Source organism: Cebus imitator, unplaced genomic scaffold (assembly GCF_001604975.1).
Source record: "Cebus imitator isolate Cc_AM_T3 unplaced genomic scaffold, Cebus_imitator-1.0 Scaffold558, whole genome shotgun sequence".
Lineage (NCBI taxonomy): Eukaryota > Metazoa > Chordata > Mammalia > Primates > Cebidae > Cebus > Cebus imitator.
Window position 1 is genome coordinate 669635 of NW_016107873.1, and position 15385 is coordinate 685019.

General features: G+C 35.2%; 1 protein-coding gene across 1 annotated transcript in view; it reads left to right on the forward strand.

Annotated features, from left to right (window-relative positions):
- The window catches only part of ME1 (malic enzyme 1), a 195194-nt gene that overhangs the window by 159345 nt on the left and 20464 nt on the right, over positions 1-15385 (forward strand). Inside the window, exons 8-9 of the mRNA XM_017515763.2 lie at positions 2101-2198; positions 3876-3989. Of these exons, the coding sequence (XP_017371252.1) occupies positions 2101-2198; positions 3876-3989 (212 nt within the window). The remainder of the gene's footprint in view (positions 1-2100; positions 2199-3875; positions 3990-15385) is intronic.

Below are 15385 nucleotides of genomic sequence, written 5' to 3' on the forward strand. Positions count from 1 at the left end.
TAGTTTTAAATCTTAAAGAAAAAGTTATTATGGAGTAATTTATTGTAAAAATTTACAGTTTCATGAAATTTCAGTTTTCTGCATGTACTCCCTTCTCTGCAATGAAATTTAAATCAAGGTAGTACCAGGCCACGTACAAGAATCATGTTCAAGTTAATTTTTTGATAGTGCTAAAAATATCTTTCTGATTTTATTAATTAATTCTATAAATGGAAGATTAGTGTTTTCATTATATTCTCAGGAAATATTATGAAATATATCTTTAAATATAATATTTGACCTTAACACATTTTGAGTTTTGAGTTATCTAGCATAACCATATGAAAATAAGGTACTAAATAGGTTATTTACTATTTCTGAATAACTTCTTATTTGGTAAGTGGATGTCTATACCTCTCTTTCCAATTTAAATTCTCTTTCATCTGTTTAATGACTCTAGTGAATATATCTTACATGAGGAAAATATCATTCTAATCATGTCATGATATATACTCTAAATACACTGGCCATATTTTTTGCATAGACTTTCACCTTAAATAATGTATAAAAGAGTGGCTTTTTTATAATATATAACTTAGCACAATTCATAATTATTGAAATAGGGACTCTAAATTGCGTGCATTTTATTTTTGTAGCCCACATTTTCATCCTAAATAAAAGACACATAGTGAATAAACAGGCCTTCAACAATTGTTATTTATTGTGTTCTTATTTATGACTACCTAATTATACAAGAAAGAAACTAACTAAAAGATTGAATAGAACAAACTTACTGATAGTAAATGTTGAATATCTTTGATACTTGACATGCATAACACTTCATCATTGGGTCATTCATCAAACCTAGTCTAATCTTTGTTTTAACCATAACATTAAATGAGGGTATTGAATGTTCAGCTAGGCTTTACCACCTAGCTGAGTGATGTAGGAAATATTATAGGTATAATGTTACCTTAGAGGAGTAAAGTGTAGATACAGCTGGAAAGTGCTGCAAGAAGCTGCTGCTTTATTTCAGGCATAAGCCATAAAGAAGTTGAGCTGTAATTATGTTTAAAGCAAGAGAACTGCTCTGTGATCTGTGAAAGCTTATATGGTAAAGTAATATTATTAGAACTGGTGAAGATTTTGTGCCTATGAGACATGACGAGGAAAATACAAATTTTATCTTGAAGAAATTTTGCATTTGTTTTGTCTAGCACCTTTGGGAACCACCAGTGATTGTCATAGGTAAAAAGTCTATTATAATGCAATAGGGCCTGGTGTGGTGGCTCACGCCTATAATCCCAGCACTTGGGGAGGCCGAGGCAGGCAGATCACAAAGTCAAAAGATGGAGACCATCCTGGCCAACATGGTGAAACCCCGTCTCTACTAAAAATGCAAAAATTAACTAGACATGGTGGTGTGTGCCTATAGTCCCAGCTACTCAGGAGGCTGAGGCAGGAGAATCATTTGAACCCGGGAGGCAGAGGTTGCAGTGAGCCAAGATCATACCACTGCGCTCCAGCCGGGCGACAGACNAAAAAAAAAAAAGCAATAAAATCATATTTTAGTAGCTATTAACATTAAATTCCAAATGTATCAAAAATGTCTGTGAGCACCAATACCGTCATCAGCAATAATTTACTTTTTGCCTTCTTTGTGTGAAGGGGATCATTAATAAATTTCAAAACCCCAAGAGTAATTGATGGAAGAATCTAATAACACTTATTACTATTTTATATCATAAAGTAAAACTACATATGAGGAAACTATTTGATGTACGCAATAATTTCTCTAACTTCTTTCAGCTAGGCAGTCGGTTTTTGAGCTGGAATCGGAGGAATCCAGATCCCATGCTTTCATTGATTATGCCACTAAGATATGTCACAGAACCTTCTTTTAGGGAAGTTTTCAAGAATAGTGGTAAGCTGCTGTCTTAAAATATTGATGTCAGTAGCCTGAGAATTTTACCTCATATGCAAGTATGGGATCAGACAACCACAGGTTTCTCTTCTGTACCAGTTAATCTGTGTTATGATGATTTCAAGATGTGAATAAAAGCTTGGAAGTTGGTAGGATCTGTTTGAGGAGTACTCAAGGATATTTATTACTTGTTTCAGGAACAGCGTCTGTTGCAGTAGCAGGTCTCCTTGCAGCTCTTCGAATAACCAAGAACAAACTGTCTGACCAAACAATACTATTCCAAGGAGCTGGAGAGGTATTTGCCTTGTATAATACTTATGTTCTCCTAAACTAACATATAATTAGTGTTAATTGCTCATTAACTCAAGATTTGAGGTATTCTTTCAAATTTTTAGTATATTACGACTGTAGGCTTTATGGAAGATTCCCAGATTAAGTACTGAGACCTGTTAATCATTCATAGGCTAATTTAGTACAGAGGTATTGAAATATTCTTCACAGTTTTAAATTTGCAATAATATCAAATGTTGCCATAGGTATTTGTTATGCTTATCTAAAAGTTTCCAATGTCAGTGTATATATACAGGCCTTTAAGTATTTAAGCTAGTTTATCTGATGCTGGCAGTTAGTATACTCTAGTGTTACAAATACAAGTTTTTAAAATTTGACTCACAATTCAGTTACATATGTAACTATATATGTATTTTTAAGAAAAAATATTTCTAATTAGGGATTCATAATACATTATTACTGTTCACATGCAAAAATTCCAAAATATTTTAAATTGTTGGAAAGAGACTGCAGCAAGACCAAATTAGGCTTTTTGTTATTTGCTTAATTTAATAATCTAAAAGAAGAAAACCAGACTCCTGTAATAAATCACCCCCAAAATAGAAATTAAAATGTTAGTTGAGTTTGAGTTTCTTAAGAGAAAACTGCCAAAATCTCTTTGGAATTATAGAATGTAAGTAATAGAGAAACATTTTGTGGGTATATATATATATATATTTCAAGAAACTTTAAATTTTCAAATTGAATATGATTATGAACAAAACAATACATTATACTGGTAAATATCTGTGTATGTTGTGTTGGTTTTCATTTTGCTTGTCTTTAGATAAAACAAAATACATGAAGTTAGAGCTCAAATGCCAAGATACAAATATGTGAAAGTATTCAGAATGTAAATTACAAATTCACTTTTACATTGAAATAAAAATCAAGGCTAAATGACAGCTCATTAACATTTGAGTTCTTTATTTTGTGGATTATTGCATGCTGTATTTAACTTTAGTAAACCTCTTTGAATTTTCAAAGAGTTTGATGAATGGCACAGACCAGTTCTTGATACTCAACTAGGCAGAAGAATTCGTGGTTGGATGATTCAAAACTAGCACTTGTTTGCCCCTGAAAAGATATTGGAAATTTCACAGATTATTATAAAATGTACCAAATACCAATTCCATGATTCCTTTAATCTTGGAATAAATTTCACAGCACTTTTGATATCCAAATTAGAAGAGTAAGTAGATGCTTGGGAACACAGATTTTTTTTTTCGTTAGTTTCATTCTGTTGCCTAATTGGTCAAGTTCCCATCCAAATGACCAGGCTTCATTCTTCAAATTCAATTAGAGGAGCTTGAACCTAACAATAAACAGTACAGTTCAATGAGCAAGGTTGACCAGTTCATTATTTTAAATTCAGTATTTTTTCTTGGAGCAAATCTTGGTTGTATTAACAGGATTAAATACACTGACAATCAAGGATATCACCAGTTTATCTGTGGCCAAATAGCAAGCCACATAATAGTGGTTCTGTTGTAGTAAAAAGGGTAAATAATTGTTATTTGGCTTAACTTAAATGTGACAAAAATATTTTGTTCCCACTAACAAAGACAAAAGGGGTTGAAATGTAACCCTTGCTAAGATATCATATGGAACAACTTTAAAAATTTTTCTTTTCATTATCCAGGCTGCCCTAGGGATTGCACACCTGATTGTGATGGCAATGGAAAAAGAAGGTTTACCAAAAGAGAAAGCCATCAAAAAGATATGGTTGGTTGATTCAAAAGGATTAATAGTTAAGGTAAGAATTTCTCATTTATAACCAGACTAAAAACCAACTTTCCATTCCAGATGTCCATCTCAAAGACTACTCTGTTTCTACCACCTCCCTTTACACTGTGTTAAAAGAGTAGCCATTGAATATGAATGATCATGTCATACAGTAATACTGATATTCTTCTGAATAAAACAGAAAACTATGGCTCTGGATAGATTCCAGCTGCATGTGAGCTGGCTTCTTACATCCCTTTGAATTGACAGTCCATTTGAATTAGTTTAGTTTGTTTGCTTGCTTCCTTGAGTTAGGGTCTTGCTCTGTCACTCAGGCTGGAGTGCAGTGATGCTACCAGTCACTGGAGCCTAGACCTCATGGGCTCAAGTGATCCCTACCCCGTCTCAGCCTCCTGAGTAGTTGGGACCACAGGCGAATGCCACCATATCCAGCTAATTTAAAAAAAAAAAAATTGTAAAGACAAGCTTTCACTGTTTCCCAAGCTGGTCTTGAACTCCTGAGCTCAAGTGATCCTCCTGCCTCAGCCTCCCAAAGTGCTGGGATTTAGAGGCATGAACCACTACACTTGGCCAATTTAGTTTTAAATTTAGCAATTTTACATTGATACAGATGAAACACCTAGATATATCACTTTTTATTGAGAGTTGGTCATCAAATTGTATGTTAGCTAGAAAGAAATGAGGAAAGAGATGAAATGGCTACTCTTTACCTGCTACTTTCTCTCAACCAAATTCTTAAGGGTTTGATTGGGAATTCCTGAGAGAAAACTTTGATAAATGGCTTGTTTGAATGTTATCTTATCTGAGCTTGAGTTTCCCTGTCTTTAGTAGAGATAATAATACTTCATAGTATTAATGTCAGAACTAAATAAGATTAGGTTTGTGGCCATATTGCTATATAGTTATAAGGCATTATTAATACTTACACCACCTGTGCATATCAATCATTCTTTAACCTGCTAGAAAAAAAGTACATATAAATCCCCTTCCTGTGTGAAGATGAATGATTAGGAATAACTAATGCTAAGCAGTGTCTTCTGGAATGTAGTATAGAAATAAATGTGAATGTGTACAGACAGACTTTCTGGAAAGCTGTTTTATGTGCCTTTAAAAGTTTATACTTTTGAGCCAATAGTTACCATTCAAAGAATTCATCCCATGGAGATAGAGATGTATACAGTGTTTTATGTATGAGGATGTTATTGCAGCATTATTTACAATAATGATATGGTTTATAACTCATTAATTATAATACTGATATGTTACACTTAACCTAAATAAAGGATGATTGTGAAATGAATTATGGAATAGCCACATTAGTATACTGTATAGGCTTATAATTGTTTTCAAAGAGCAATAAATTACATGGTAAAGGATTTGTAATATAATGTTAGATTAAAAAAAACCATAGTATATATAATTTTTTGTTTAAAATACAGTTGTATATAAAAGTCATAGAAAGAAATACATCAAATTGATATTACCTGAAAACATTATTTCTAATGTCTTTTTATGTAATATTTTGAAGTGTTAGTAATCTGTTCCTTTAAAGCTAGAAAAATGTTTTTTAAAAATCAATATACATATATTTTCCTTTAAATGAAGAAAAATGTATGCACAACTTTTTGTAGCAAATAAGTATATATAAAGACAGACTTTTGGTATGGATTTCTTGGCTTAAAATTTGCTATTGCTTTGAAGAATCAGCATAATTATAAAAATTTGTACACTCATTATGTGACAAGTTGTGGGCGTGAAATAAGAACATTTACTGAATAAAATCGTCTGTGGATCAGGTGTTGTTCCAGACTCTGGGGATTCAATGAAGCTTGATATCAGGAAGCTCATAGCCTAGTGAGCAAAACTCAAGCTATGTGTTACAGAACTAGAACTATATGAAAGTGTTATAAAAATATGTTCATGGGTGTCAGGGTGCACAGGAGATGATGCTTCCAACTGCACTAAGGAAAAAGATGGGAATACTGAGGAAGATTTCAAGACAAGATGTCTATTAAGCTAAGCTGGAAAGGAACAGTTAGGAGTTTATCAAGGGTCTCCATAGATATCTTAAATTTCCTATATACAAAACTAAAACAAAGGAAGCATGATGGCAAGTGCACTGAGATATCTTGATCAAAGCTAAAAATGACGTCTTTTGTCTCTTTATATCTTCAAAGTTCTATACAATGTGTAGTACATTCCTGACAACAAATATTTTGTTAATAAATGAATTAATAAGTGGCTTTACAGGCAGAAGAATAAGCATGTACAAAATAAAATATTTTGCTATAAGGGACATTTACAGATTAGATTAGAAAGGAAGCAGATGGCAAGAGATGAAGGACTTTCTGAACCCCAAAGATGAACAATTGAAGAAACCTTTGTAGGGGGGTTTGCCTCTCCTTTACTCTGATGGCATTGTGGAGGATGGATTGCAATGAGGGGAAACTGAGAAAAAGAACTAGTTACAAAGCTGTTTCAATAATCCAGATAAAAATTAATTGGGGCATGACAATGGAGGTGAGTGAAAGAAGCTTAATTAAATAGATATTTAGGGAATAGAAATGGCATACTTAGTCACTGATGAAATATGGAAAGAGGAGTAGGGTATAGTGGAGGAAGGAGTCTAGGTGGACTCCTTGGGGGTCTAGTAAGTAATGCAGCTGTTAATGCGGAAAAGGAATAAAGAACAGACCACTTAAAGGGAAGTAACAGGATCAGTTTCACACATAGTAAGTTTAAGGTGCCTGTGGAGACCTCAGACAGAGATACCCCATTGACAGTTGGAGACACGGGACTGATACAGAGGATAGGGTCTGAGTTGGAGATAGGGATCTGGGGGTCATCAGCATGTAAATAGTAGGAATAGTAGGAGCTGTAGAGAAAGGTATACAAATTGTTGTCCTTAGGGATATAAAATATTCAAGAGTTCAAAAAGGGGAAGTCTATGACTGTGGTTTTATTTTGTGGTCTCTGATGACATTTTTACTTGAAATCTGTATAAAAATATATAGATTTTAGCATCTCAAACAATTGTAACTTACATTTACTGAGCTGAGACTCCAAAGTCCATGGATTATAATACTTGGAATAACTGTGAAGTCGTTGGCTAGACCTAGTCAGTCACTTTTACTTCATGTATTCTACTTGCCAAAATAAAGAAGTTCATATGTTCTGCTTGCCAAGATAAAGTTACATTTTAAAAGGTTGTTATATATATTTAATAGCTTGTACACTATTTAATATAAAAGACATATATTAAGTTTCAATCACTTTTTCTTTCATGCTTTTTAAACAGTCAAAATCCTTACACCGACTTTTGTTGCAGAACTGTCTTAGAATAACCAGTAAATTAGTGTAATCCTGTTTTCAAATTTACATGATTCTTTTGTGTTTTCTATCCTTCTTCCTTAGTACTTTTACATCTTCTGAGAACCAGCAATAATTTTATTAACTTGTAATGTAACTGTTTATAAATGTAAAACTACCATAAAGTTTTAAATAAAAAATTTTCTTGGTGAAACTCCACTTTTTAAAAACACCATGCCAAAAACTAAAACATAAACTGTGAAGTCAGCTCATCTTTGAAGTTATATCATCATCACACTAGGTAACTATTATTACAGCACATTTTCTCTTTTAACTTTCAACATCAGAGCCATAGCAGTTTCCATCATTTACCCCATATCCATATGTGCATTTATGCTAAAAATACCAATATTATAAATAATTCATCAGTATCAGTAAGGTTAATTGAAGTCAGTTACCAGATCATACCCAAATATCTTTATACTTTAGTATAAAGTACTAAATATACTTTAGTGTTTTATGATGGGAAATAATTGACATATTAATTTTATCAAATAATATTAATACTTTTTAATGTAAAACTAATTAATGTATAACTAATTTAATGTAAAACTAATGTAATGCTTTTTTTAGTTTTTAAAAAAAGCTTTCAAAATAAAAATTAGAGTGAGAATAAAGACAGTGAAGAGAGGATGAAAAGGGAATGTTGCCCACATAGTATTTGCATTTTGCAGTGATGATCTGAAGCATTTTCAGGGAGGATAAGAAGCCACAAAGCTAAGTGCAGCCATTAATGTAAAAAAGGAATAAAGAACAGATCAATTTAAGGGAAGTAACAGGATGAGTTCCACACATAGTAAATTTAAGATTTAATCTTTGTCTTAAATAAATATTATATTTTGGATATTACTAATAAACCAAGTTGATGCTAAGACAGAACATCAAAATAAAAAGTAGGATATTAACAGGTGTTATGAAGGATAGATTTTATCTAACCCAGAATGAGGCCATAGACTAGTCTGAATTTTGTTTTTATTTTTGTTTCTTTTTGTTTTAAATAATTTTACTGTATTTTTCTGATTTATAGTTAAATTTTTAGCTCTTGTAGAAAGAGATAGTGAATAAAGGTATGTTGTATGTTATAAAAGTAGTTTTGACAATATAGTTATTTCATTCCTGAGAGTGTAATCTCTAGGTCAAGGGCTTGAAACTACAGACGCCATAGTTTCTCTGCTATTGAAACTATAGTTTCTCTGCTATTTTATCAGAATTCATGATGGGTGCTGCCTTCACCCTGAATGATGGTTAACACATTTCATACACTGTGGTTTAATAAAAAAAAAAAAAAAGTCTAACTCCTAAGAGACCATGTCAGCTGGTGAAAAGTATCTGGCTTGATTATTTTCTCCATTTTTCATTTCATATAAAGTATAATCAATGCATGTAGGTATTAAAAAGAACAGAGGCCAAAGATTATATGTGTGAGTCTTAGAAAATTATGAACACTGATTTTTAATGTACAGAATTAAATATTAATGGAGTTCCCCTTACTATACTTTTGTCACATAATTTATCTTTGTTTAATGTGTATGAGATGATGAAACACAGCTCTGGACTCTCACAACTCTGTACTCTTTAGCAGGTGCTTATACCTGATTTGCAACAGTTGCAGTGAAATGCTACTATGCGCTGAGAAGTCCCTCCCTACAGATCCATAGCAGCGCCAGGTTCATCTCTGATGAGCTAATGACATGACAGCAAAAACAGGCCAGTAAAATGAGGATAGGTAGTCCAACTGGGCATGGATTCAATGTAGGCACTTGTGGAAGAGTTTTCTAGTCCCTGTTTGTAGGAAGGAATAAATATTTATTGCTGGTAATCTAGAACTAATTTACCTATACCTATCCTGGGCTGTGGAATGATAGCCCAAAATCTTGGCAACCTTTGCCCCATTCTCCTCGCTACCCCCACTAAAAACTTAAATGCTTTTGAAAAAGGTAGTAATTCAATCTGGTTATGTTTTCTACCATATAGTAAGAATCATCACAATATAAAGGAAGAGGGGAGGTTAAAGTAATACAAATAAAGTTTGTATCCATATTATGTTTAACATAATTGGAGACTCTTTAAAAAGAGAGAGAGAGAGAGAGAGAGAAGAAGCAGTATAGAATTTGGGATTTCTGAGGTAAGAGGTGCCCACATGCACTTTGCCAAAAGAAGGCAAAAAAATTTCAGCAAGGGATTCTGAAAAAGAAGAATGAAGGGAAAATACATCTACTTATCTCCATACCAACTGAAGTTATTGGCATAAAGAATATGTATTCCAAATCAGATTTTGAAAAAATAGAGAAACATAAGCCATTAGTCTAGAAAATAGAAGTCCAAAGGTACAGGTAGTTGCCTTATTATTACTGAATTTAGAAAAGGTTATCACATTCCAGTAGTTGCTTTAATCTAAACTAGATCATCAGGTCAATTTTGAAAATGGTAGAGAACATACTTGGGAGATCTTTTGTGTGTGTGTCTTTTTTCTTCTGTCAAGTAAGACTTTTGGTATCGTTAATATTACCATTTCGTGATTCCTGGCCTTTTTTCAGCATTCTTTCAGCATTTGTAAGTCATACCAGGAATCAAGCCTTTGAAGGTGGTACTGTGGGTAATTTAGGCTTCTTACTAGATGAAATGTCTTCTGGCTAAGTTCTGGCTTCAGTGTCAAGGAGCTGCCAGTGGCTATACTGTGACTAATAAGGATGTTTATGATTAAGCATGTATCTTTTTCTTTATATACATTATTCAGCTGTCTTCTTTATTATTTGTTTCCCATTCTAGGCAATTTAAATATTTTTCGTTATTTCTCAGGTTATCAGCCAAAAAAGCTGTGATTTCCAATTTATCTTATTCTATAGCTTGTCTTCTTTAGTCTCATTATTGTATACTTTTTTGAAAACATGTCACGTAACTTTTAAAAAATGCGTATGGTAGGGACATGATAGATCATTTAGTACACTGATTCTCAAAACTGGCTAATCATTTCTATTCACTTCTTTAAAAAATACACAGAGATACCAGGACTTTACCCTGGAACTGAATTTGGTTTGGAAGCTTAGTCTATTTTTCCTCATATGACTGGTGCTCAGTTAGCTTTAAAAAGCACACATTTGGTTTATTCTTACCAGCACTGCCATGATCACCAATCCAAACCATTTTATAGATGGAGAAACCAAGATCACTGGAAGTATGCAACACCTTGCCCAAGGTGGTGTGGTGCATAGAGGAGCCTAAAGACGCCTCTGTCCTGAGTTTTAGTCCCATATTCTGTCTCCAACATTTATACATGTTGGATAGTCTGTTAGACATATTCTGTGTCTGATTGTGGAGCCTTTCTTTTCCTGAATATCATGAAAAGTTATCAGAAATAACATAAATTTATTTGATGTTAGCTATTAGAATCCATTCTGCTACTAGATATTTATGTTCCTAACCAACAAAATTTATCACAAACTATTGATATATTAACTACCATCAACAATGATGAGGACAACACTGTAAAATACATTAAAACATTTTAAATTGCTGTTTTGGATAATTCAGGGCATTGCATTGAGGAAAATATTTTGAGTCATTGCATTAAGAAAATAGGGAATATATCTCTCACTTTCAGATTATTTACCATATTTTAAATGTATTTTACATTATGGATTTGTAGGTCCACATACAATATAAATAACTTCCTCCCTTATTCACGTGTAGCTTTTAGCAGCAATCATTATGTATCAATTTGAATTTGGTTATTTCAGCTGCTAGCAAAATCATCTTTAGGATATTTACTCTTATGCTAATTTTGTTTTCTTCTGTGGGTGACTACTTCTTAGTTTGGTAATCTAATGAAAAGGAATAGATTTCAATGTTTATGGCTATCATGTGCAAATTTTTAAACTACATGCCAGAAGCAGTTTGGATATGTTATCATTGTCATGTTTGTCAGTAGTTGAATGGCCTAGGACTGGTCATTTTTTCAGACTAGGAACCTCTACCCTGCTCCTTTCACAAGTCTACCTTGGGTGCTACCATTTCTGTTTCATGCTGGGCCATGCAGTTTTACCATGGATTGTGCGGCATCTTACTGTTTGGTGAGCCCAAGCATTTTCTAAAATAAAGATAACTGGTGGCACATTTTCCCCTTAAATCATTTTTGCTGTTTTTTATTCCTATTCTGTTAACAATCATGAAAAATCTTATAAATGCTCATGTCTCTCACAATCATTTTGTTAGGTTTTTTCTATTTCAAAATAAACCACAAGGTAAAGAATAATTATAATATTTTATTGCTATTTAAAAATAAAACACGATACTGGAATACATTAGTAGAACGTTAACAGGAAAATCCTTGAATATATCCTTGACCGTATTCGTCACGGATATTCCTTTCAATAGAGGTTTTTTTTTTTTTTTTTNATCCTGGTCAACATGGTGAAACCCCGTCTCTACTAAAAATACAAAAAAATTAGCTGGGCATGGTGGTGCGTGCCTGTAATCCCAGCTACTCAGGAGGCTGAGGCAGGAAAATTGCCTAAACCCAGGAGGCGGAGGTTGCGGTGAGCCGAGAGCGCGCCATTGCACTCCAGCCTGGGTAACAAGAGCGAAGCTCCGTCTCAAAAAAAAAAAAAATTTGTCCACAAACTATTTGCCTTTTCTTTTAAATGGTGGGCCTAACTCCACTTTCCTTGAGGACTGAACTTAGTGATCATACTTCTAATGAAGAAGGCAGAAGTGACAGCATGTGACTTCTGAGATAAAGTCATAAAAAGCATTATGGCTTCCTTCTTCCTTAGTCTCTCTTAGATCCCTGCTCTGAGAAAAGCCAGATGCCATGTGGTGAGGACACTAAAGAAGCCCTATAAAAAAGAAAAAACGGAAAAAAAAAAAAAAAAAAAAAAAAAACCAACTAACTATACTTCCTGCCAAAAGACATGTGAGTCATCCATCTTGGAAGTGAATTCTCCAGCCCCAATAAATCCTTCAGATGAGACCATGGCCCTAGTCTCAATCAATCCTTCTGATGAAACCACAGCCTTAGCCCCAATTAATCCTTCAGATGAGATCACAGCTCTGACTGACATCCTCACTGCAACCACATGACCCAGAAATATCCAAGTGATATGGTTTGGCTCTGTGTTCCCATCTAAATCTCACCTTGAATTTTAATGATCCCATGTGTCAAGGGCAGGACCAAATAGAGATAATTGAATCATGGAGGCAGTTTCCTCTATGCTGTTCTTTGATAGTGAGTGAGTTCTCATGAGACCTGATAGTTTTATAAGGGGCTTCCCCCTTAACTTGACACTTCTCCTTCCTGCCACCATGTAAAGAAGGACATGTTTGCTTCCCCTTCTGCCATGATTGTAAGTTTCCTGGCCTCCCCAGCAATGTAGAACTGTGAGTCAGTTAAATTTCTTTCCTTCATAAATTTCCCAGTCATAGGCAGTTCTTTATTGCAGCATGAGAATGGACTAATATAGTAAATTGGTACTTCAGAGAGTGGGATTGCTGCTATAAGGATACCCAAAAATGTGAAAATTACTTTGGAAATGGAAAACAGACAGAGATTGGAACAGTTTGGAGGGCTCAGAAGACAGGAAGCTGTGGGAAAATTCGGAACTTCCTACAGACTTGTTGAATGGCTTTGACTAAAATGCTGGTAGTGACATGGACAATGAAGTCCAGGCTGAGCTGGTTTCCAATGGGGATGAGGAACCTATTGTGAACTGAAATAAAGGTGACTCTTGCTTTGCTTTAGCAAAGAGACTGGCAGCATTTTGTCCTGCCCTAGAGATTTGTGGAACTTTGAATTTGAGAGAGATAATTTAGGATATCTGGTAGAAGAAATTTCTAAGTGGCAAAGCATTCAAGAGGGAGAAGAGCATAAAAGCTTGGAAAATTTGCGGTCTGATGATGTGATAGAAAAGAAAAACCTATTTTCTGAGGAAAAATTCAAGGTTCCTGCAGAAATTTGTGTAAGTGACAAAGAGCCAAATGCTAATCACCAAGATAATGAAGAAAATATCTCCAGAGCATGTAAACGACCTTCATGGCAACCTCTCCCACCACAGGCCTGGAAGCCTATGAAGGAAAAATTGTTTCATGGGCCACAGGTCCCCTGCTGTGTCCAGCCTAGGGAATTAGTGCCCTGCCTCCCAGCTGCTCCAGCCATGGCTAAAAGGGGCCAAAGTGCAACTGAGGCCATTGCTTCAAAAGGTGCAAGCCCCAAGCTTGGCAGCTTCCAAGAAGAATTGAGCCTGCTGGTGCACAGCTGTCAAGAAGTGTGGTTTAGGAACCTCTACCTAGATTTCAGAGGATGTATGGAAATGCCAAGATGTGCAGGAAGAAGTTTGCTGCAGGGGCAGAACCCACATGGAGAACCTCTGCTAGGGCAGTGTGGAAGGGAAATGTAGGATCAGAGCCCCCATACAGAGTCCCCACTGGGACACTGCCTAGTAGGGCTGTGAGGATAGGGTCACCATCCTCCAGCCCCCAGAATGGTGGATCCACCAACAGCTTGCACTGTGCACCTGTAAAAGCCACAGACACTCAACAGCAGTCTGTGAAAGCAACCAAGAGGGGCACTGTACCCTGTGATGCCACGGGGGCGGAGCTGCCCAAGGCCATGGGAGCCCACCTCTTGCATCAGCATGACCTGGGTTGAGGCATGGAATCAATGGACATCATTTTGGAACTTGAAGGTTAATGACTGCCCTATTGGGTTTCAGACTTAGACGGGACCTGTAGTCCCTTTGTTTTGGCTAATTTCTCCCATTTGGAATGGACGTATTTACCCAATGCCTGTACCCCTTTTGTATCTGGGAAGTAACTAACTTGCTTTTGATTTTACAGGCTCATAGGTGGAAGTGACTTGCCTTGTCTCAAATGAGACTTTGGACTTGGACTTTTAGGTTAATGCTGGAAGTTAAGACTTTGGGGTAACTGTTGGAGGGGCATGATTGTGTTTTAAAATGTGAGCACATGAGATTTGGGAGGGGCCTTGGTGGAATGATATGGCTTGGCTGTGTCTCCACCCAAATCTCACCTTGAATTGTAATAATCCCCACGTGTCAAGGGCGGGGCCAGGTGGAGATAATTACATCATGGGAGAAGTTTCCCCCATGCTGTTCTTGTGATAGTGAGTTCTCATCAGATCTGATGGTTTTCTTTTCTTTTCTTTTTCTTTCTTTCTTTCTTTCTTTCTTTCTTTCTTTCTTTCTTTTTTTTTTTTTTTTTTTTTTTTTTGGTTCTGTGGTATATAGAGGGTGACGCAAGCATCTGAGAGTTCAGAATAGGGCCATTTTGAAATTATAAGAAAGAAAGTGGCCCCTTGAGAACAGATACGGGTTCCTTATCTGGAAAAAATGAAGATGTGATTAATTATCTGTCTTCAGATTTATAAAAGATTATTTAAGGGTAATGGTACAAAATTGAGTGGAAAGAAATGGAATTACATTGCAGTAAGCAGTAATTTGGTTAGGAATAAAAAAGAATTGCCTAAATATAGAAAGATGGTAGAATTTACATTATTGCAAATCTTTCAAAATTGTGTGGACACTTTCTTGGTCTTACTAGTTTGATCACTGACTTTCTTTGCCCTTGAAGATAAGAACTTGTCAAGGCAGAGTCTTCTGAATCTGCCTGTCTGTGCTATTTTCACATACTTAAATTGAAGGAACTAGGTTTTAGGTTAAGTTACTATCCAAGGAGACACCAAAATATAGTAACTTAAACAAGATAAAATGTGTTGGTTTTTTTTTTGCCACCTAATAGTGTAGTGGTACGCAGACCAGGGATTTAGGATGTAACCACCATCCTTTGCTGGGTGGAAAGAAGCTTTTAACTTATTACCACCTTCCAGTCAGCTGAAGGGAGTGGAGAATGGACAGTGGAATAGTGTGTCTCATTCCTTTCTAGGGACACAACTCAGAAGTTTCACACATCACTTTTCATTTCATCCCTTTGGCCAGCAGGTTGTCTCATGTCCCTCCAAGGTGCAAGGAAGATAAGAAATACACTCTTCACCTGGGAAACCATGTAGCCAGCAAAAAATGGAAA